At 32.7% G+C, this 24,830-nt stretch overlaps 1 protein-coding gene and 1 long non-coding RNA gene across 4 annotated transcripts in view; one reads left to right on the plus strand and one right to left on the minus strand.

Annotated features, from left to right (window-relative positions):
* Alpha-man-ia (alpha-Mannosidase class I a) overlaps window positions 1-24,830 on the minus strand; it is a 102,018-nt gene that overhangs the window by 35,855 nt on the left and 41,333 nt on the right. Inside the window, exons 1-2 of one of the 2 annotated variants that reach the window (XM_064051148.1) lie at window positions 12,253-12,617; window positions 6,704-6,922 (exon numbers count right to left, since the gene is read on the minus strand). In XM_064051148.1, the coding sequence (XP_063907218.1) occupies window positions 6,704-6,922; window positions 12,253-12,477 (444 nt within the window). In that variant the 5' untranslated portion in view covers window positions 12,478-12,617. Of the gene's footprint in view, window positions 1-6,703; window positions 6,923-12,252; window positions 12,618-24,830 lie in introns of those variants that run through there. The other variant, XM_064051147.1, reaches the window with a different exon arrangement.
* Window positions 1,707-4,522, plus strand: LOC135125488 (uncharacterized). Of its 2 annotated transcripts, none has more exons than XR_010279886.1 (4): window positions 1,707-2,107; window positions 2,158-2,788; window positions 2,839-4,002; window positions 4,069-4,522. It is a non-coding gene; the product is annotated as an uncharacterized LOC135125488 (long non-coding RNA). The 2 variants fall into 2 exon arrangements; XR_010279887.1 differs by lacking the exon at window positions 4,069-4,522 and having other exon boundaries at window positions 2,158-2,296; window positions 2,348-2,788; window positions 2,839-3,647.

Consider the following 24,830-nt stretch of genomic DNA (forward strand, 5'->3'; position numbering starts at 1 on the left):
TTTTGTCACACAAATTCATACAAAACAACTTTCAGGTTCACAACTCAAGCTAAAGTTAAATTAATTGTCGTTGTTTTAAGATTATCAAATTGTGATTCAAATACCGGAAGAAAGAAAAACAAATCTAAGAAACAATTTCATGGTGATACTATTAACTGTAAAATACCCATGAAAAAAATCTAAAGAATGCGATATCAAAAGTTACTTTATATCAAATAATACATTTCATGCATAGTAACATTTGATCTTATAATTACATGTTTCGGAATAATGAGCTTCATATCTATCATTTCAAGTACAATTTTTGTTTTTGGAAATGAAATTCCAAGTGATTAGAAAATAAAACAGAAGCTCAAAAATGTATGGAAACGATGCATGACGTTCCAAGATATTAATTCCTAAAATTTAAAGCACACCCTTAAGCAAATATCCAGATTGGCTCCATAAGTAGAAAAATAATTTAAGAGATTAACAAAAACTTGTACTGCTAATTGTAGAAGTGCCTGTACACACAACCATAAAAGTAAATTTCTTACTCCAACTTAAACTGGTATTTTAAAATTGACATGTACGCCTTTCTTGGAGAAATATAAAAAGAGAGGTTAAAAGCTGCTAAAAAATAGTAATGTTTCTTTTTTCGAAATCGCGCAGTAATGTGCTTTTTCTATGTTCAAAAATCGGCACAGAAATTAAATGCGGTGTTGTCATATTAGTATTATCTACCTCCACAATTACATTTTACAAGGTTATAAATTGTTTTTCGGTTTAGCAGTAATTCTATACTCTTTGATAACCCTTTTTATTAGTTATTAGAAACACATCCGGTTTATTAATTTTATAAATATAACACAGCTCTACAAAAAAAAAAAAATTTTATGTTGCCCTGGATATCTTTGTAAATTTTTATGTTTTCAAGTGTCTAAATTACGAATATATCCATAAAAGTATTGAATGTGCTTTTTTTATGATTTTTACATATCATATAGTTCGAACAATAATCGGCTTGTTAGTAATAAAATTTTAAATTAATTAATTTTAAAATGATGAAAGACACAGATTTTATTAAAGTTATGACTGTTCCGGAAAGTAAAGCTTGGGAAAGTTTTGTATTGGTAGTCGAAAATTTCCTAGGTAACCATAAAGCACTAAATTATGAAGAAATTGTACAAAATATGCTGACAAACTTTGAGACTCTAGGAGCAAACATGAGTATCAAATTACACTATCTCCGCAATCATTTGGATAAATTTCCGGATAATTTAGGAAATTATAGTGAGGAACAGGGAGAGCGGTTCCATCAGGATCTAAAAGTAATGGAGGAAAGATATCAGGGTCGATGGGATTGTCATATGATGGCAGATTACTGCTGGTCTTTAAAAAGAGATTGTCCCCTGAAAAATTATAAGAGAAAAGCTCATAAAAGGCGTTTTATGGAAATATAACATGTTTTCGAAATTTTCTTCTTTATTTACTTCGATGTATCCTAATTTTTCAAAATATAATCGATATTATAAATATATCTGGTATTTTGTTTTTTGTTTTCCGATTTTTGTAATATACAATGAAAATAAAGATTTAAAAGAAAACGAGAGCAAACTTTACAAAATCATTGATACTTTCATGAATTATGAGCATACATAGATCCAAAATCAATCTTATATCTAGGGCAACAAAACCACTGTAGACCAGTGTAATTTATTAACTAAATTTGCGCGTAATCTCGCAACGTCGCAACCTTGCATGGCAACAGCGGATTTCTTGAAGTGCAGCGACATTCTATGGCAGCGAACAATGTGTATCCACATAACCTGTAATAAGTTTTTGTTCGGTGCAGAAACAACCATGGAAAACATTATATGGAGAATATCTCATTTTGCATACGAGTATTTCGCTGAAAAAGAAAATTCTGTGAAATCAACATTTTGGGCTACATAGTCGTTGTTAAAGTCAACTCTGTTAATATAAAACAGCATAGATATAATCTAAGTACACCAAGTTCTCAAGCAAAAAATATAGGTTATGTTTCCCAGAAATCAAATATATTTACAAGAGAAAACTTACGAAAATTTTTAACAGAGGCCCGTGATTAATGTACCTAATGTCAAAGGTAATCTCAAAGAAGGTCAATCACATTGTCTATAAAACATAATGTTTTAGGTATATTTTTTATTCGAAGTTGTAGGAGTATGCGGAAAGGAAGAATTTGAACAATTTTCTTGTATCTACATAACCTATAATAAGCTTTTATTATTATTACAGAACAGATTATTAGCTTACATGCCCATTTTAAATGAAAGTATGAAGCATACCTCTTATTTTTCGGCACTTTTAATATTTTTGCTTGCAGAAAGATCTGCAGCAATTGCAAAATAGAGATGGATAGCAATAATAACAAGCAGTTTACATGCATTCGACCGAACTTGCAAAAACTGGCAGATAATATATCAAATTTATTACCTAAAAACTCAGCCACAGTTTATGAAAAGCGGTATGATTTTTTTTTTTTTTTTTGCGCAGAAACAACCATGCAAAATATATGGAGAACACCTCATTGCATACGAGTATTTCGCTGAAAAAGCAAATTCTGTGAAATCTTTAACACTTTGGGCTGCATAGTCGTAGTTAAAGTCAACTCTGTTAATAAAAAACAGCATAGATATATCTAAGTACACCAAGTTTTCAAGCAAAAAATATAGGTTACATTGCCAAGAAATCAAATATATTTACAAGAGAAGACTTACCAAAATTTTTAACAGAAGCCCGTGATTAAATGTACATGATGTTAAAGGTGATCTCAAACAAGGTCAATCACATTGTCTATAAATCATTATGTTTTAGGTTTATTTTTTATTAGAAGTTGTAGGAGCATGTGGAATGGATAAATTGAAAAATAATGACGGCATTCAAGACAAAAACGATACGCTAATAATTAAAATTCCAACGTCTAAAACTGGCAAAGCACGAGAATTTACAAATATGTGTAAAAATATTTATCCAATTGAAATATAGTAAAAATACCTAATTTTAAGACCGCACCATACACCAGACAAATCATTATTTATACAGTACATTTGGATAGTGAATGCAGCAGCTGCTGCATTGTACAAATATACCTGCAAACACACTGTAACAAATTATGCAGACACCTCTTTTGACTAAAAGATATATATTTAACTTTATCCATACGTTGTCAACTTTGTTAATAATTGCAATCTCTAACTTCATAAGAAATATGAATAATCTACTTTGGTGTTTTATAGTAGTATTAAATGTTCATAGAATATAATTGCACTTACTACGAAGTAAGCTTTCCTAGTTTTAAGTTGTTTTCTTTTCTCTTTGATTATCTTAATTTCTTCAGCCTCTATGTGGCTGTTTTAATTCCAAAAAATTGTTTCTGAATAAACTGATTCATACCACTTTTTCTTTCTTTTACTCGAAAACAGTTTAAACTATAACTCCAAATATTTACCTACTTTACAACGTGTCAAGCATTCGGTTGTTGTAAATGATGCAACCATAAATACAAATTTGAACACTGATATGACAGGTTTGAGGCTAGGATGTGGTTTTCATATACTCCCATTACTTGTTGCCTAAATCTGGCGCGAGGCCAAAAGTTATTATTGACGTATATATATAAATATATATCTATATATATATAATGGGTTTCTCGAAAACGGCTCTAACGATTTCGATGAAATTTACAGGTTGGGGGTTTTTTGGGTCAAGAAATCGATTCATCATAGTTTTAACTTCTGAAAATTACAGCTTCATACATTTTCAGCAATTTTCAGGCAGTGAATTATATTCGTTGCTAGGTAACATCGGATGACACTACACGAACACGAGATTGTTTTATAAGAGAAGTTTGGGTGACAGTCTGACAGTACGTTTGACGTACCTTTTTATCTTCAATTGTACGTACCGAAACATACTCCACTGTATAGAGGACGTTAAAATTCACCCTCTGAGGTGACAAAATTTACGGAAAACTAAACAGTGAGCGGATAAAAGGCACACGAAAGTGCGTTGAGTTAAGGTTATGTTGTCAAGCATTCATTTCAGAGGTTCGACGGTCAGGGTCAATATGTGATCGTTTTCCGGGATGGGACCGTATTATTTCAGTTTTTGGGCTCAACTTTTCGCACACTTTCGTAAGTGGCATCTTCGGGAGCAGGGTTGAGATTGAGAAATTAGGAATAACGCAAAAGAGCACGGTAACTCAGTATGTTAATCACACCAGAGGCGAAACCATTCTGGCAGTAAGAAAGTGGTTGTGACCTTTTTCTAGAGTCGAGAGAGAGAACTAGGAAAAAAAGAGAACGACAGAGAGAGAACTTGGGTAACAAATGAGATTTTAATAAAAATGTCAAGCAATAATTCCAGTTTTCCATTCTTTAATCTCTACATGTCACTCATCACTATTTAAAACAAAGACTGCTTATGGAATTTCTTTTTTAATGTGTATTTTTAACTAGCGCGTGTACTTCAAAATGCATACTATACGCATATTTATCTGTCCTAATCTGATCTAATACTACCAAACGAGCCGAGTGAAGCTCGGTCAACCAGATATTATATATATATATGTAATGGGTTTCTCGAAAACGGCTCTAACGATTTCGATGAAATTTATAGGTTAGGGGTTTTTTGGGTCAAGAAATCGATTGATCATAGTTTTAACTTCTGAAAATTACAGCTTCATGCATTTTCAGTAATTTTCAGGCAGTGAATTATATTTGTTGCTAGGCAACATCAGATGACACTACACGAACACGAGATTGTTTTATATAAGAAGTTTGGGTGACAGTCTGACAGTACGTTTGACGTACCTTTTTATCTTCAATTGTACGTACCGAAACATACTCCACTGTATAGAGGACGTTGAAATTCACCTCCTGAGGTGAGAAAATTTACCAAAAACTAAACAGTGAGCGGATAAATGGCACACGAAAGTGTGTTGAATTGAGATTATTTTGTCAAGCATTCATTTCAGAGGTTCCACGGTCAGTGCAACATGTGATCGTTTTCGGGGATGGGACCGTGTTATTTGAGTTTTTGGGCTCAACGTTTCGCACACTTTCGTAAATGGCATCTTCGGGAGCAGGGTTGAGATTGAGAAATTAGGAATAACACAAAAGAGCACGGTAACTCAGTATGTTAACCATACCAGAGGGGAAACTCTTCTGGCAGTAAGAATGTGGTTGTGACCTTTTTCTAGAGTCGAGAGAGAGAACTAGGAAAAAAAAACGACAGAGAGAAAACTTGGGTAACAAATGAGATGTCAAACAATAATTCCAGTTTTCTGTTCTTTAATCTCTACATGTCACTTATCAGTGTTTAAAACAAAGACTGCTTATGGAATTTCTTTTTTAATGTGTATTTTTAAGTAGCGCGTGTACTTCAAAATGCATACTATACGCATATTTATCTGTCCTAATCTGATCTAATATGTACTACCAAACGAGCCGAGTGAAACTCGGTCAACCAGATATTGTCTTCATTTATTCGACATTACATTAGCAAAATTAAACTATAAAGGGGGATGGGAATAGAAACAAACTTTAATCTATCCTACTCCGTTAATTAAAATGTTTGCATTATTTGTAGACTGTGTAATCCATCCAGAATCCACACGTATGTGCTTCGGGCGAAATTTACGCCTCCCACATCCATTACAGTATGTTCGTCGTAACCTGTTCATAGCCTACGTGATTCTAAAGCGGAAAAATTCCCACATCATTTTGTCCCGAAACCGATAAGGGATGAACGTGTCTCGGCCCGATAGAAAGCAAAGCGACAAAAATCGATTATAATAAATTTCAGGTTAAAATCGACTCTCGCTAGAAAATTAATTTCGCTCCGACATCGCGATATTAAAACGTGTTGTGGGCGAGTGCTGAGTCGACTGCATAAAAACGAATAGGGCGTGAACTAGTAGCGCGCAGTTCCATAACTCTGAACCTTACCGTGGTTACTATAGAGCGCGAATAAATGGAAACCGCAACACCGCCGTTTTCCTCCAACTTTTAATCCTTTTACACAATATCGCCATCTCTATCTCGCCGTCTCCCTCTTTCGCCGACTTTACACAAGCCTCGCCCTAATTAAACCCGTTCGAGATTTATGCATCTATTGAATGCGAACTTTGTCGAGTTCGTAGCATCCGAACAAGCCGGCTTATGACAAGATTAAAATCGCTCCGTCGAGTATTCGCGGATGTTTATTTGGATGAGCAAGTTGGCAGACGTGTTTGAATAATTTTAGAGATATCGTGTAGCTCGAAGTGGGTTAATTGTAGTTCCTGGTTTTTAATTAACCGTGAAGTAGTCGCGGCGTTATTAACCTAATGAACTGGAGAGCTTGATTATCTCTTGGTTGCCGTTTTTACGACGCAACACGTGCGAGTCTTCCTTATCGACTATACGTACTTACGACGCGTGCTCGTCGTTATGTGCTCCCTTAAAACGCAACCTACATAAGTCATTTCGCGGTTATCGTTTCTGACGATACTGAATGATGGATAAGTGAGGCTGCTTTGAGAAATTCATGAGCAAAGCTTTTTGCTGGATGAAATGGAGGGAAAATGTTCAGAGGGATACAGTGGGAATTCGTTTGACATGACTGGGGGTTAAACTTTTTTCATGACTTATTTACCAAGTAAAAAGTATAAGTTAGTGTTATTAGATAATTTACTTACCATACTGTTCAAATCGAGCTCGTTCGCCACCCAGTCCCTCGCTTGCTTGAACTCATCTTTCATTCCCATGATATACAGGGAGTCCAGTCCATCGAGGATAGTCGCCGCCAATGGTAAAGTACCAAAAATACTGGCACTGTGGCCACGCTTACTGATGGGCTTGAGCTCGTTCTTGCCCCAGGCGTACCGCACATAGTTGTCCCATGCGTGTTTCATCATCTGCAAAAAAAAAGAAATAAAACATCTGTTTTCGAGATAAGTAAATTTTAGTGTAGTGATAAAGTAAACAAATAAAAAACTGACAGATTAGCACATGATGCGACGTCATTGTTTTAATTAAACGCCCAATCACAACGGGCACGTCACGGCTGGAGTTTCACTCGTTCCATAGCAACCGCATATTAATAGCACTTGGCACTGTGGCGAAGAAAGTTAATTTTGATGACGTTTTGTGTAAATTATGCACCCTCAGCAGCTAAAACTTATGGAACTCGTGTAAAACTTGCTATTTTGCTTTTAACGTATTGCACGTACATTTTGCGAACAAAATGCTGGCAGTGTATATAATTTGATACAAAATAGACGATTTAGAAAGTCTGCCGTCTAATATCGAAGATAGACCTAACTAAGCAAAACAGCTGAAAAAGAGTTTCCGACGAACTCAATCCGAGGCAATGTGAACAACTAACATTAATAATTCTAAAAGAATATACAACTATATCATTAATAGATAGGAAAAATAAAATGTGGACAAGATGGTTGTCCTGAGGAACTCCGCAGAGTATGTATATCTTGTTTATCTCATTAGCTTGTCATTTTTTTTTGGTTTATTCGAACTGTCAGTGGCATAAAGAATACTACTCTCAAAATTTAAAAAACAACCCTTTCTGAAGTGTGCATGTTACGCTACTGACATATTGAACTTAAAATAATTCATTTCTAACAACCCTTGTCCTTCAACACTAATAAATAAACACTCAAGTGTTTGTACATCGAAAGAATGTCATGCAGAAATTAGTTTGATTTGAATGAGTTTCTCTTCTCAAAACACACGACTAAAATTGTTAATTTAACGACAATCGAACAAAATGTTTTGAATATTATAATTCTTATTTTATCGTTATTATATAAAGACGTGCGCATTCTTCACATTTTCGAGAAAATGGGGTGATTTGTTCTTAATTGGACCAATAAAATTTTTTTTTACTAGTCACAGCACACAAGAAAAGTAGTCACAGCGTATTACCAGTGCAAGAAACAACAAGGACACGTAATTCAACTTGGCTTGGTGCAGTGTAATACTTGCTAAGATAAGATTGATTGTGGCAAATGACTGAACAATATTAAGAGTAACCACTGGAATGAAGAGGGGGTGGGTGGGCGGGGCTATTGCTTTCTCACAAAAGATTCGATAGGAAAAACTTAAACTTAGCCCCGCCCACCCACCCGGCCGCCTTTTCTGTGATTCTTTTGTCTAGACTACTAGCTAAGATCTTGTAGACTACAGTAAATTCGTCTCCTTCCAGTTCTTACTTACCTCATTATTAAAGTTCTCACTTGTCATTAAAGTCATTTGTAATTTGTGATTTAAAGTCATCGTTTTTATTGTTGATTCAAGCTCAAAACAACAAAATTGTCGTTTTCAAAACTCTTGGCGCTTCCGTACGAAAATTTTTGTTTCTGTGCTAGGAAGCGAAGACCGTTTATTCTGTTGAACAAGACACTTTCATTGCTCTTATTATCGTAATGGGACATTCAGAAACGGAGAGTGTGTGTATTCTGTAACCACTTGTAAGCAAGAATATCTGGCCAAATACCGTGATTTGATAATTCAATAAACATCGTTAGAGGCTTACGTTAGAGATGTAATCAACGGATTTGTTCGAACTGGCAGTGTCGACAAAGGGAAATCTCCTGAAAGACCTTTAGTATCTCAGGAAGTTGGTAATTTGAGACGTCTTGAGCAGAATCCGCAAACTTCTTTGCTCCTTATCTTTCTCATTTTAATAAAATCCTGTTTTCTCGTAGTCAAGTCCTTATTTTTTGGTATAGTTGTTTTCTTGTCTTGATTGTCTTTTGGCTCTTCTAGTTTTTTCGATAATTCCCATCTTTTGTTACTCTTACCAGCTATTGTTCTTTTTCCTCTCAAATCCATTCTTTGTCATTAATAAACATTTTTCATATATCCCGTATTAACTTTATAACAATAACGAAGTGTTGTAAATATCTCTTGCTATTGTAAGTACTACTGTCCGTCTCGAAAATTCAAAAATTCGGAAAATTGACAAATTGAAAAAAAGAACTGAAAACTCGAGAAATCGAAAAACCTAGAATTCTAAAAATTGCAAAATTGAAACATTAAAAAGTTGAAAACTTGAGAAATCGATGTATAAAACAGTCAAAAGTTTAACGAAACATTGAAAATCCAAAAAGTAAAACACCGAGAAATCAAAAATTCAGCGAGTCCAAAAATCGAAAAGTCCAAAAATCGTTAGCTTAAAAAATTGAAAAATTGAAGAATTGAAAAAGTGAGAAACCGAAACTTTGGGAAGTCGAGTAATGGAAAAATAAAAAAAAATATTTCAGAAATCGGAAAACTGAAAATTTAGAAACATCAACATTTGAGAAATTGAAAAATCGAAATATTTAAAAATCGTAAACTAAAGAGCACAAAACTAGAGAAATCGTATCATGAAACATAGGAAAATCCAGAAATCGAAAAATAAAAAGTCGAGAAATCGAAAATTTGAAGAATGGAAAAATTGAAAAATTGAGACATCCAAAGTTCAAAAATTAATAAATCGAAAAACCGAAAAATCTCAATAGCAGGTACTAGAGCCACCCGCCCGCATTCTATTTTCTTAGAGGAATTTGATTTGCAAAAATTAGTCTTATCTTAGAAAGTACTAGCCCCGCCCACCCACCCTATATTTCCTTAGAAGACATGTAATCTGCCAAAATCAGTCTTACTTAGCAAGTACTTGTAAAATAAGACCCATTTTGGCAAATATAGTTTCATGAAATAGGAAACAAATTTTATAGCAAATAGTATAATAAAAAAAAGTTACGATAAGCTTTTCTCTTTTTTTTCCTTTTCTTACATCCTAGATTCTATTATAAGTTTCAAGTCCCACTCGACAGAAGAGCATAATTAGCCCCGCCCACCTACCCTGTCTCCTTTTCATTTGAATGAAATGAGTGATCTTTTATGCACCTGCCCTCTGTTTTCTTACAGGGTAAGTCATTTGCCAAAATCAATCTTGTCTTAGCAAGTATAGTTTTGGAAATTTCATTCTACTCTATAAAATTTTATTGACAATAACGAAGTGGACAGTAGTACAATGGTAAGAAATACTTACGGCTCACACCAGTTCACCCGAATTTGTCGGAGAGCATTTAGCAGGTACTCATAAAATAATGCTCAGGCCCTGTCCGGACCTGGATTATTCTTCATTCTAACACCTGGGAATTACTGGCACGCGACAACTTCAAGATGTAAATATCTCTTGCTATTGTACTACTGGCCGTCTCGTTATTGCCAATAAAATTTTACAGGGTAGAAAGAAATTTCCAAAACTATACTAACCCCACCCACCCGCCCTCTATTTCCTTAGAGATTTTCATTTGCCAAAATCAATCCTGTCTTAGCAAGTACTAGCCCCGCCCACCGGCCCTTTATATTCTTAAATCTGAGGTAACTCATTTGTCAAAATCAATCTTAACTTGCTAACTTGATATTGGTAAATGACATACCTTCTAAGAAAAAAAAGGGTGGGTGGGCGGGACAAAAATTTGTTAAGCTAGGACTGAACAATATTAATAGTAGTCACTGGAACGAAGAAGGGGTGGGTGGGCGGGGCTACTGCTTGCTCATGAAACTAGAAAAAGCTAAATGAAATGGGCTATTCACTGATTTATTTTATTTATTGTAAAATGGAAATTGAAAAATAACAGTATTGTATTCCCAAAATTTTCTGGGAAAATGGAGTGGACCGTTCATGATTTAATCAATAAAATAAATTGACTCATTCATTAATTTTTTGGAGCCGCCTGTCTAAGCAAATGTAAAATAAATCTGAATGCAGTGATAAATAAATTTTGGGTAGAATTTATTCGGCGAAATTTTATGATGACGTCATCAGTTTTTTGGGGGGGAATAAACAGATATATTTTGATTAACAATTTACCATGCTTACAATAACTTTAAAACGTCTGCAAGATTTCGAAATATTCAGTTTTGCAATTGTTGCAAAAGAAGAAAATGAATTGACTGATTCATTAATTTTTTTTTTACCCTGTGTGAGCAAATCTAAAAAATCAGGTTCTTAATTGGAACAAAAAAAAATTGGTCTAAGGCTATAAGCATAATCCGACAAATCCAATTCTTTAAAAAAATTATAAAATTTGATTTTACGATTTTAGTTTTGTGATAACCGCTGTAAAGTAAAAACCAGAGACATAAATAACACCCCATGTCCTTCAACAGTAGGTAATAGCAATCTGAAGCTCAAATGTTTATTTTCGCTTACGCTCGGGAAGTAAAAATGCTACTTCCTATCTAAAATCTATCCGTAATATATTTATTAAATAAAGACTCATTATTATTAAAAAAAAATTGGTAGAATAGTAAAAAACTAATAGTAAAACATTTTTTTGTAATTTCATTCCTCACTGCATGAGACAGTATTCCCGCAACCAAATGCCATTTTATTACCACCAATCTGCATTTTATAGCGGATGTCGATACTTAAACCTTCCCAAAAATCACATTTATGCCGATAATGGCATCATCAACATTCCAATTTTTCCATTTTTTGTGCGTGAAAATACCTCATCGATGGTCACGCGATGGATTTCCACCACTCATCACGAAAAAGACGGCGCAGGTGTCGTAATTTATGACTTAATTACGTTTGTTTGATGGCCTTTTTCAAATTGAAACCTCGTACAATTAACGACGAATTTAAATGCATAGCTTTTTTATTCGAACGAACCGTGAAAAATGCCGAAATGTCCAGATCAAATAATTTCGGAGATTAAGAGTCGCAATAATTAATGCGTTCGCTTTTTCAGACCCTTATCTATCAATTTCTTATAATCTCCAGTGGTGGCTCGTCGAGCACTCTCCCTCACTGAGACGTCAAGCGAGGACGTTGACATATTTACTCGTCCCGACGGAGGAAATTTTCGAAGATAAACAAACGACGATCGAGATATCGCATTGCTGCCATAGTCACCCCACGTGTGTGTGTGTGTACAGAGTGTGGAGATAAAGTAACCCAGAAGTTCGTAATGATGTTAAAACGTTAAAGCGTCCCTTTCGAAATGTCCAACTTCAAAATTTTTTGGATCACCGCAAAATATTTCGGCTCTAAAAAGCAACAACTACCCACCCCTTCGATTTCAGGATGTATTTTTCAACAAAATGAATTATCGAGATTTTCAAAAAACAATTAAAACACACGACAAAATAATTTACAAAACAAAAACTATTTTTTTCTAGCTATGTAGTAAGAAACAATAACTCTAAACTTCTTTAACGTCAATACCTCTTTCACTTTCGCCCTTCTCATCTGATTTTCCACTTCTGCACTAAAATTCGACTTTTCCTCCAAAGTAACGAACTCATACACAATCGACGGGGCTGTAACTTGCTGTTTCTCCACTTCGGTGTTCTGGCCCTTCGAATGCTTGCTCAAATACACCCCTGTCCAAGCCACCACCAAAATGGCGGAAGTCACCCCTGCCGCTGCAGCCTTATTCGGAGCAACCATTTTCGTCAAAAATCAAAAATAATTTCCAAAACCCGAAACTCCCCAAAATAGTTCGCCACCACACTGAACACTCGTGCCGAAATTTTCCAAAATCACTACCACTCAACCGAACATTCGTCTCTTCTCAACCTCACTGACCCGAAGTGGTGTGATTCTCTCTCACAGCTTACAAATACTCATTCTTATCGCCGCCTTCTTATCACCACCGGGTTGTGAAAGTGGAAAGGAAGAGGGGTCATCAATGGACATCGCGTGGTTCCGCCGAAAGCCAATCATTTTCCTTTTTGTAATTTCGTGTTTGTTGTTTAAAAATGGACGAGGGATTTTTTCGTTCAAACAAAAACTTCGGCACACGACACTACGATCGAGGCTGTGCATCGAATAAACGAGATAAGTGATTCCGAGTCGTCCTACGGGTCAATTAAACAATTTCTTTTGTGTGGTGGGTTGTGGCGGCGGCATTGGGAGAACTGATTTTTTTCGCAGAATGCCAGGGGATTAAGACGTGTGGTGTGTGTTTCGAAGGATTCCTTTGAGTCCTGATGGTCCCTTTTGTACTGATAAACTCCAGGATGCGTCATGAGTTTATTTCTCGGAAAAGGCCAACAAGCGATGGATTTTAAATGTTTGTCAATATTATTATGTCATGTTTGAATATAAATTATCTCATGCCAATGACATAAAAATAATTTGGCAATGATGAGGTTCCAAATGCGTTCTTTAATAATCAGTTATTTCAGGTCACTTTTCAAAATCCAACATTTTTCACTTTTATTTATTTGTTTCTGAATCGTATTAGATTTCCAACGTTTATCGAATTCTAAGAACAGATGTAAACGACGACATATCGTCGCCTCAGAACTTGTTTGATACACAGACCGGAGTGCACTCAGGCCAATGTCGACTCTAAGCGTTCATTATATCACATCTCGATTTTTTTGTTTAACTAAGAATTCATTCTTTAATTGTGTTTGATACTAAGAAAACGTCCTAAATTAGCAATATTAGTGGAACCGTAATCTAGAAATACATTTTTTCGGGAAAGTGCACTTATTTTATGTTTTAGAAACATTGTATTCTATTTTGTGTTAATTTTTACATATTTTTAGTCACAATTTTTGTGTTTTTAGTTTCCATACTGTCTCAATTTTTCGACTTTTCGACTCCTCAATTTCTCGATCCAATTTTTTAAACTTTCGAGTTTCGATTTCTCGATTTCTTTTTAGATTTTCGACTTTTTATTTTTTTGAATTTTTCATGATTGGAATTCTCCATTTTCAATTTTACGATTTTTTAATTTTTCAATGTTTTAAATTTTAGATTTTTCGGTTTTTCAATTCTTCAATATTTTTAATTCTTCAAATTTTTACGTTTCTAAATTTTCAGTTTTCCGATTTCTCAATTAATGTGTTTCTTTATTTTCGCATTTTCCGACTTCTCAAAGTTTCAATTTTTCAGTTCTTCAATTTTTCGATTTTTTAAGTTTGTAATTTTTCGATTTTTTAATTTCCCAATTTTTGGATATTTATTTCGTTCAATTTGGTGATTGTTTAGTTTTTCGATTTTTCTATTTTTCTTCTATTTTTCAATTTTTCGATACTTCAGTTTTGGGATTTTTTACTTTTTGCATTTTCAATTTTTCGTTTTTAAAATTTTAAATTTCTCAATTTTTCTTTCATCTTTTCGATATTTTAACTTTTCAATTTTTAAAATTTTAGGTTTTTCGATTTCTTGAGTTTTCAGTTCTTCTATATATGTACATATATTTCAATTTTCGGAATTTTAAAATCCTCGATTTTTTAATTTATTTTTTAATTTTTCGATATTTCAAAATATGAATAGGCCAAAATCGAAAAATCGAAATATAAACACTCGAAAAATTGAAAAATCGAAGTACTGAAAAACTGAAAAATTAAAACATTGTGAAGTCAAGAAATGGGAAAATCAAAAATAGATTAATTGAGGAATCAGAAAACTGAAAATTTAGCAACGCCAAAAAGTGAAAAATAGAAATTCTGAAGTACTGAAAAATCAAAAAATCGTGAAATCGAAAAATCTAAAATTTAAAACACTGAATAATTAAAATATTATAAAATTGAAAAAAAAAACTGAAAAATTTTAAAAAAGAAAACTTAAAAATTCGGAAAATTGAAAATTTGAAATAATGAAGAACTGAAAACTCGGGAAATCAAAAAACTTGGAATTTTAAAAACTGCAGAATTAAAACATCGAAAAGTTGAAAAATTGAGAAATCGAAGTATAAAACAGACGAAAAATTGAGAAATCAAAAAATCCAGGAGTCCAAAAATCGAAAAGTCGCAAAATCTAAATATCGAAAAATCCAAAAACTAAAAGAAATATCCAAAAAATTAAGAAATTAAAAAATTGGAAAATAAGAAATCGAAATTTTGTGGAGTCAAGAAATGGGAAAATCAAAAATTGATTGATAGAGAAATCGGAAAACTGCAAATTTAGAAACGTCAAAATTTGAAAAATTGCAAAATAGAAATACTGAAGAACTAAAAAATCAAAAAATCAAGAAACCGAAAAATCTGAAATTTAAAACAATTAAAATATTGCAAAATTGAAAAATCCAGGCATCGAAACATCGAAAAATAAAAATTTGAAAATATAAAATTTAAAAATCGAAAACTGAAAAATCGAAACCCTTAAATTAAAAAAATTGAAAAATCGGATAACTGAAAACTCGAAACATCGAAAAATTGGAAAACTGAAAAATTGAAAAGCCCAAAAGTAAAAAATCGAGAAATCAAAATATCCAGGGTGCCAAAAATCGCAAAGTCAAAAAATCTAAATATTGAAAAATCCAAAAACTAAAATCCAAAAAATTGGAAAATTAAGAAATCGGAATTTTGTACAGTCAAGAAATAGGAAAATCAAAAATTGATTAATAGAGAAATTGGAAAACTGAAAATTTAGAAACGTCAAAATTTGAAAAATTGAAAAATAGAAATACTGAAGAACTGAAAAATCAAAAAATCGTGAAATCAAAAAATGTAAAATTTAAAACACTGAACAATTAAACTATTATAAAATTGAAAAAAAAACTGAAAAATCTTAAAAAGAAAACTTAGAAAATCGAAAATTTAAAAATTCGGAAAACTGAAAATTTGAAATAATGAAGAACTAAAAAATCAAAAAATCGTGAAATCGAAAAATGTAAAATTTAAAACACTGAACAATTAAAATATTATAAAATTGAAAAAAAACTGAAAAATCTTAAAAAAGAAAACTTAGAAAATCGAAAATTTAAAAATACGGAAAATTGAAAATTTGAAATAATGAAGAACTGAAAACTCGGGAAATCGAAAAACTTGGAATTTTAAAAATTGGGGAATTAAAACATCGAAAAATTGAGAAATCAAAAAATCCAGGAATCCAAAAATCGAAAAGTCGCAAAATCTAAATATCGCAAAATCCAAAAACTAAAAGAAATATCAAAAAAATTGGAAAATTAACAAATCGAAATTTTGTGAAGTCAAGAAATGGGAAAATCAAAAATTGATTGACAGAGAAATCGGAAAACAGAAAATTTAGAAACGTCAAAATTTGAAAAATTAAAAAATAGAAATACTGAAGAACTGAAAAATCAAAAAATCACGAAAACGAAAAATCTGAAATTTAAAACAATTAACAAACAATTAAAATATTGTAAAATTGAAAAATCGAGAAATCGAAACATCGAAAAATAAAAATTCTAAAATTCCAAATTTAAAAATCGAAAACTGAAAAATCGACAAATTGAGAAATCGAAACCCTAGAATTTAAAAAATTGAAAAATCGGATAACTGAAAAATCGAAACAGAAAAATTGGAAAATTGAAAAGCCCAGAAGTAAAAAATCGAGAAATCAAAAAATCCAGGGGTCCAAAAATCGAAAAGTCAAAAAATCCAAAAATTAAAAGAAATATCCACAACATTAAGGAATTAAAAAATTGGAAAATTAAGAAATCGAAATTTTGTGAAGTCAAGAAATGGAAAAATCAAACATTGATTAATAGAGAAATCGGAAAACTGAAAATTTAGAAATGTCAAAATTTGAAAAATTGAAAAATAGAAATACTGAAGAACTGAAAACCAAAAAATTAAGAAAACGAAAAATCTGAAATTTAAAACAATTAACAAACAATTAAAATATTGCAAAATTGAAAAATCGAGAAATCCAAACATCAAAAAATAAAAATTCGAAAATCTAAAATTTAAAAATCGACAAATTGAGAAATCGACAAATTGAGAAATCGAAACCCTAGAATTTAAAAAATTGAAAAATCGGCTAACTGAAAAATCGAAACATCGAAAAATTGAAAAGCCCAAAAGTAAAAAATCGAGAAATCAAAAAATCCAGGGGTACAAAAATCGAAAAGTCAAAAAATCCAAAAATTAAAAGAAATATCCAAAAGAGGAATAAAAAAATTGGAAGATTAAGAAATCGAAATTTTGTGACAGTCAAGATATTGAAAAACCCCAAAACTGAACGAAATATCCAAAAAATTGAGAAATGAAAAAATTGGAAATAAAAATCAGCACAGACGACAGACAGACTAAAACGAAATACCTACTTTTACATATTCCAGCTTACGTTCGGGAGATAATAAAGACCACGCCTATTAAGCCAGATTTAAAAAAGTCCACACACGAGAAAAATGAGATAATCCTCATTTATAATTACAATCAACCTGTAAAAAATTAATCATCACCCTCACAGCTCCAATGTAGTAATTCGAGAACACTAATTAAATCTATTAAAGTTTAATCGAATCACTCTCGAGGCGGGATAATTAAAAAATTAAAAAAAAAAGATTGATTCACCCGAGGCTACCAACTGTGCCAGATTAAAACTAAAACCAACACTTAATCTCATTGTCTTTAATTATCACTTACCACGACGGCAAATTACAATCTGTACAGTTCAGTCTTGACAAGAAGCAATTATAAACATTATACAAACATGACTTTAATATAAAATTAACGTAATATGAACGAAGTACAGATCATTAACTCTCCTAAGTAACGATGCTAAGCGAAATGAGGCCTTGTTTATTGCACTTTGCCTTCTACGCGGAAACTGGAATCTCGTAACAGCGGACAATTGATAACGACGCTTTTTTTGCGTGATGGTGAAGCATTCTCGTGTTTTCATTTCCTGGGTGATTGCGTCAAAGGGAGGGTAAATAAGCTGTGATGTATTTAAGGGAGGAAGGGTTACTTGATTTGGGTCAGCCGTAAATGTGGAATCCTTTGATTTTCGGACGAAAAAGGCTCTTCAACATGTACAGAAATTAACCCTGACAACATTGTGAAAATATAATTTTCGTGCTCACTGGCAAAATTTTTCTGGCAGCAATTTGCCGACTTTTTCGGTTACTTTGTCCTTGTTTGTTTAATTCGAGTAAACAACCGCATTATTAAAAACAAAAAGATTTGTTCTCAGAATGATAATTTTACACATTAAAATTTCGTTGCCCTGTGAAATGTGTGTAAACATACCGTTTTACAACACCTTGCCAATATTAACACAATTCAGTAGTTCTATATTTATTATCATTTTCTCCCATCACTACATTGTTTGTTCGTATGATTCACCATAAAACGCCTAGATCATATCACGTCGAAACAACGTCAAACCCTTACGCACTTCCTTATCTACGCAGCCATATCTTCGCACAGATTAAACGTGTTTTCCACGTTTTCGCTATGCAATTTCCTTCCTGAGCGAACGAAATTTAATCACCGGTTGCAATTTATACCCGCTTCAAAGTTTCATGGTGGAATATCCGAGCGACCTCCGCGTGTGCATTATTCAAATCAATTTGACCGAAACGCTTCCATCGAGCCGTTTTGTTCCGTCGAAAATCCACAAACCAGCAGTTGATTTAATTAAAAACGAGCGATAAGCCGACGAAATGTAACGTTCGATAAATGAACACGGACGAGGTCAAGTCAAAAGTGATCACCTTTCACGAGAAGACGACGTGAAACTCGAAACGTGGTACGAAAGTGCCATTTTTGTACGAGCCGGAAAAAGGAAAAGGAAAGCTGGAAATTTTTACAAATAACGTTCATTAGCGGAAGACGTGTTCTCGTGCCCGCGGGGAAAATATTATGCAGAGGTTTTCTTAAAAGCGGAAAATTTATTTACCTATTCGCTTTACAGCATCGGTTTAATGTTCGTATTTTTCCGGAGAGTGGATTATTATAATGGAATCTTTGAGGCAGGCGGCGAAGCGTTGGTACGACAGGAATATATTTTGTGAATTGTGAGATTTCATTGGTTAAAGTAGAATTGCAAAGTGTACCATACACTAAACTAACTAACAATTTGATACATAAATCTCCTTACTTTGGAAAAATGTAAGTACTGAGATAGTCATGGTCATAGCCACAGATAAAGAGAGTTCTACCACAAACAGAAAAAGAACGATAAGCCAATCAGCTGTTAAAAATAGGTCATTCCTGTAGGGACGACGAGCACATCACGTAGAGAGCCGCAACTCCATCTCGTGACGAGAAGACTATCCCGGGACGTACTTACCCCAGATTGAATTCATCAATCCCTGTACTTGACTTGTATATACACAATCATAAATTGTTATAAGTTACAGCAAAAAATAATGATGTGCTCCTGAACAAAGGCAGTGAAAATCGGGCGACCATTAAATATGGACGATAAAAAGTACATTAGTTTTTTTACAACTGCTTTGTTCAAGTACGTTAAAAATGAAGTACTTTACACACTTTTATCTATACTAGTTTTTTATATCATATGTCGCTTTCAATTAGACGACTACGAGTATGTTGGCAATAATTAATAAATCGTTCTCCCAAACACTAATCACCAACTCCTCGACGTATCAACAACCTCCCAAGATGACTAAGTCAAGGATGTGCCACCACTTTTCCACAAATTCTGATTTTGTTGCTGCCGAAAGTCCGTTATCAGAAAAAGGTCATCTAAAAAAAATAACTCCGCAATAAATCAAAATTATTGTAACGTGTAATTCCGATAAACATTATGTAAATATTTCCCGCGCTGGCCGTTATTAACGTATATTTTCTCTCGTCCAAAGGAAAAAAGAAAGCAAAAGATATTTTATGATCTTCGTTTCCACTCTGGAAAAATTGATAAAAATCGCCGTTTTCTTTGACCTTTGCGAGGTTCCACGCCATCTACTGAATAATAAATCTCGAACTGTGATCAAATACGGGAGCTGCATTGTTGTATTACGCTCCTTGTTTGTTGTAACGGGGTCAAGCTTCCACAAGGAAAAAAATCTTTCTGTACCTTCAAGAAAGCCGAAAAACATCCCAAGCTACTGTTCTCGTCACGGGTGGTGGGGAATTCCGACTATCTGTGCGATCCGCTCGTGGTAGAAGGAATTGCGTCACTGGGCGTAATCGCGGCAGTGTTCATAAATGTAATTCGTATTGGGGGACTTATAATACTATGACAGTTAAAAAAAATAATTCCAAACAATCTTTAAAATCATATTCGAGTGACAACAAAATTTTTCTTAAAAATTTATCTTTTCAGGGACACAATTGAATATTTTTTTAATAACGCCTGAACGTGTTCGCTGTGCTTGCTTTCTGACTGTTTTTTTGTAATTCATTTAGTGCCAAAAAAATATGTACGAATGAACACTCACCAAGGCTACTTAGTTTTTGTTGTAACAATTCTCGAGATCTTTCTGTCAAGGTTAATTACACCTTGTGATCACGAACAGGCTGTTTCAGTGATCACAAACAATCTTTAAACTTACTTTTTTAGATAACAATATTTTTTTTGAAATAATTTAGCTGCTCAGGGATACCAATGAATATTTTTTTAATATAATATAAAAAAATATACCGGCTTTGAATTTTTAGAAGCAGATTAGGGCATTCTACAAAATTAAAATTCAATTTCCATCTAATCTGATAAGACAATGAAATTCAAAAGCGGGGGTGGGTGGGGATATTTTTAGCTTTTTGTCTGAATTACTAGATTTCACTGTTATTCAATATAAAATGCACTTTTCGTCCAATAAAATGAGTGACCAAAAAGAAAACCGGGTGGGTGGGCGGGGCCACTTTGAATTCTAGTCTAGTTGGCCATTTGACATAGTAAAATTCAGTAGTCTTCACCTAATCAAAAAAACGTGAGTGGGATTAGTTTTACCTTTTTGTGTAGATTCAGATTCCAATGTTTATCAATATAAAACCCACTTTTTGTCTAATAAAATGAGTGATAAGGAGGAAAACCGGGTGGGTGGGAGGGGCCATTTTGAATTTTTTAAAGCATACATTGAAACACTTCACAAAAAGTAATTCAATTTTCATCTCATATTAAATTAAAAAAAATGGTTGAAAGTTATTTCTCCAGAACTTCCCTAGACAGTAAAGTACAGTGGAACAAATACAACTTCTAGAATTTTTTTTTTTTATCTTTATAATCAGTTTTTCCATATATATATACATATATATATATTTTTTTTTTGATAACGTCATTTACATTTTAGCACATATCAATTTAGTATTAATAGACAAATATCTGTTTTCGAATATCCCATTTTCCTCAGTTTTCAAGATTTTTAGGTCTTCCAAATTTTTCACACTTTCTAGATATTTCCAGATTTTCTAAAATGAATAGACCCGAAGAGTCTTTAAATCTTTGAAATTTTTGGAATCTCTGAGACGTATGTGATAATAATTAGGGTGTTCAAGACCCCTAACACTTATAGGATTTATAAAAATTAAAGGAAGCATTCTTCAGATTTTTACGATTTTTAGGATTTTTGTTTTGTTTAGTCTTTGGAATTTTAAAAATTTTTGTCATGTTAAAAGTTCAAGCGTTTTTTACAAATTATAGAATCTTTGAAATATTTGGAACAAAATTTTAAAAACCTTTTTAACGTTTGAGTCCTTAGAGTATTTATAACCCTTAGAGTTTTCAGAGTTCTTAGAGACTTAACAATCTTTGGAAATTTGAATAATTTTTAATTTGTAATTTCTAGGAACATTAACACTTCTAAGATCTTTATTCTACAACTCCGGCAAAAGTTGAACATTAAAGTTACTATCAGCTTGGCACCGGAGTTTATAAAGGACAGTTTTCAGCACTTAAAGCAACGTCAGCGGGAACTTAAACGTCAACAGCAAGTAAAACTTTAGTTTATTTAGCATTGTTTACAATTCGCAAATTCTAGTGTATGAAAATTTTAAGATTCTTAGAATGTGTCGAGTCTTTAGAATTTTTGAAAGATTTGAAACTTGTTAAATATTTCAAACATTTGGAAACTTTGGAATTTTTAGAATATCTACAATCTTAAGATTTTGTAAACTTTTGAAATTTTGAGATTTAATATTTTTTATTTTCTTTTAATTTTTGGGAATTTTCGTTATTTGCAGAATGTTCAAAATTTCCAGAATGTTCAGATTTTCGAGATTAGGCCAATTTTTCAGATATTCCGAAGTACACAGAGTGACCAGAATTTCCAGATTTTCCGAAATTTCTAAAATTATCAGGCTTCAGTTCTACCAGAATTTTGAAATTCAACCTTTTCCAATATTTTCAAGATTTCTAGGTCTACCACATTTTTCCCACACTTTCTAAATTTTTTCAAATTTTCTAAAATTTATAGATCTCAAGAGTCTAAATCTTTGGAATTTTTGGAATATCTAGAAGTTTTCAGTCTCCAAAACCAACAAGATAATGATTAAGGCCTTCAGTGCTTTTATGATTTATAAAAATGAAAGAAAGCATTTTTCCGATCTTGAGATCTTGAAATTTTGAGATTTAATGTTTTTTTATTTTCTTTTAATTTTTGGGAATTTTCGTAATTTGCAAAATGTTCAAAATTTCCAGAATGTTCAAATTTTCGAGATTAGGCCAATTTTTCAGATTTTCCGAAGTACACAAAGTGACCAGAATTTCCAGATTTTCCAAAATTTCTAAAATTCAACCTTTTACAATATTTTCAAGATTTCTAGGCCTATCACATTTTTCCCACTTTTTCAGATTTTCTGAAATTTATAGTTCTCAAAAGTCTAAATCTTTGGAATTTTTGGAATCTCTGTAATCTTTACAGTCTCCAAGAGATAATAATTAGAGTGTTCAAGGCCTTCTGCAATTTCTAGGATCACTAGTACCTGGAGTTTCTCGAAAATTTTAAAGATTTTATTATGTATAACTTTTTTATATTTAGAACCACTGGAAACTTTGGAATCTTTAGAATCTCTAGAATCTAGATTCACTAGAATTTCTATAATCTTTAGAGCTTTCAGTTTTTTATTATTTTTAGATACTTCAGTATCATTAAAATTTTAAATATTTTTAGATTCTTCGGAATTTTTGAAATCCCTGAAATCCCTTTTGAATTTTTAAATTGCCGGATTCTCTAGCTTTTTTTTTAATTCCGGAAATCTTTGTAGTCCTTAGAGTTTTTGGCATCCTTGAAAGTCTTAAAACCTTTGAAAGGGTTAGAATATTTGGGACTTTCACAACATTTGGAATCTTTCCACAAATTCGGCCAGAATTTTAGAATTTCTGTAATTTCTAGAATTAACATTGTGCATATTTTACATTTATTTGGCAAAATTGTAAGATGGCGTCACCGATTTTGGTTAGAGTTTTACCATCTACACGATATTCCTAATATAAAGTAACCTCAATTGACATACACCTCGTAAAACTTTTATGATTTAAGCGACTTAAGCCAAAGCACCCTTATAAGTCAAACTGGCTATTGTATTACTTAACTCAGGTCACAGCTCCATTGTGCCAACAATGGACAGTAATAATCTTTACCGTTCGGGTCGGTGGTTTGAAATATTGCAGATGTTTTAAAGTTATGGGAAGCATAATACATTTTTAATCAAAGTGTATTTGCTTATCCCTTCCAAAAAAATTATGACGTCACCTCAAAATATTGCTGAGTATATCCTATCTTAAATGTGCCAAATATGATGAGTCTATACTTATGATTTATTTTGAATATATAATTAATATTTTTTAAATTGGCTCAGAAAAATTAATGACTAAGTTGTTAAAAAACAAATATCCAATCAGACTTAGGAATTCAACTCGTTACTTTGGAAATATGCAATTTAACACCTTTTAAAATTAACACGTTTTTAGAAGTTTAATAGGAGCAAAATCAATCTTATCTTAGCAAGTGCTAGCCCCGCCCACCCGCCCTCTATTTCCTCAGAGTAGTAACGAGTTAAATTTCCAAATCTACCCGAAATGTGCAAAATATGATGAGTTTTTGCACATTTCAGTTTTGGATTTATCATTGCATTCATATTTTTTAGATTTACTTATACAGGTGGCTCAAAAAAAAGAATGTTTTACTAATATAAAAAATATATACCATGCATTTATTTTTATTTTCAATATTTTTCAAAAAATAATCAGTTAATTTTGTTGATTTATTTTTGATACAAAAAAAAAACAGCAAAAAATGGCAAAATATGCCAAAAATGCATGCAGTTTGCATGGAATCCGGACTCTAATAATTCTTCTGGTCAAAAGTGACTTATAAAAATGTATGGGTTGATTTATGTTACTAAAGACATCTACCCGGATGTCAATTCAATTCCCTTAAAATCCATCCAAGGTAGTAAAGTTATGATTAGCGTTAAATTGCACCCATTGTATCAGCACTACTATGTGTACAAAAGTTATTATTATTAACGACTGTTGTCCGGTGAACAATGTATAATTCAAGCTCTTGTCTTCTTAACGTGGTCTAACTGTGGATTAACTGGTTAACCAAACAATCTTCAATATTCTTAGCAGAAGTAGTGGTGGTTTACAGGAGGTCGATATTTTTGGTCGCAAAATTTCACGACAGAGTGGGTGAACTTTTGTTAGGGTCATTCCACGTAAATGCGAACGGCCGGGCTATATAAAGCATGCGATACCATTTTTATATCTATAGCAACAGCTGAAATATTAGTTTCCTGTTTCCGCCTGTTTGTCGTACGTGGGTCGCAGCTAATTTCAGAAACTACTGAACCAATTACTTCGAAATTTTATATCCACTTTCGTAATTTTTTGCTTTATACTCCCAGTTCCAGACAAAACACCACGACTTCATTTAACAGCAATCACATCCAATCAAAGCGTGGAGTAATAAGTGTGAAATTGTCATAACACTTCATCAATTCACTTCGCCTCTTTCCTCCTCGATAATTGTTTCGCTGTAATCACAATAGCCAATTAAGTCGAATGTAAATAACATTTAAACTCATTCAAATACACTTTACTGAATCGAATCGTCAAAGGAAATGTCGCAAATGCAAAAAATTCCTCACTCGAAATAATTTCCTCATTTCGTCCTCTCTTCTCCG

This window comes from Zophobas morio, unplaced genomic scaffold (genome assembly GCF_036711695.1).
Source record: "Zophobas morio isolate AGI-343-1 ecotype UQ-CSIRO unplaced genomic scaffold, CSIRO_AGI_Zmor_V1 ptg000008l, whole genome shotgun sequence".
NCBI lineage: Eukaryota > Metazoa > Arthropoda > Insecta > Coleoptera > Tenebrionidae > Zophobas > Zophobas morio.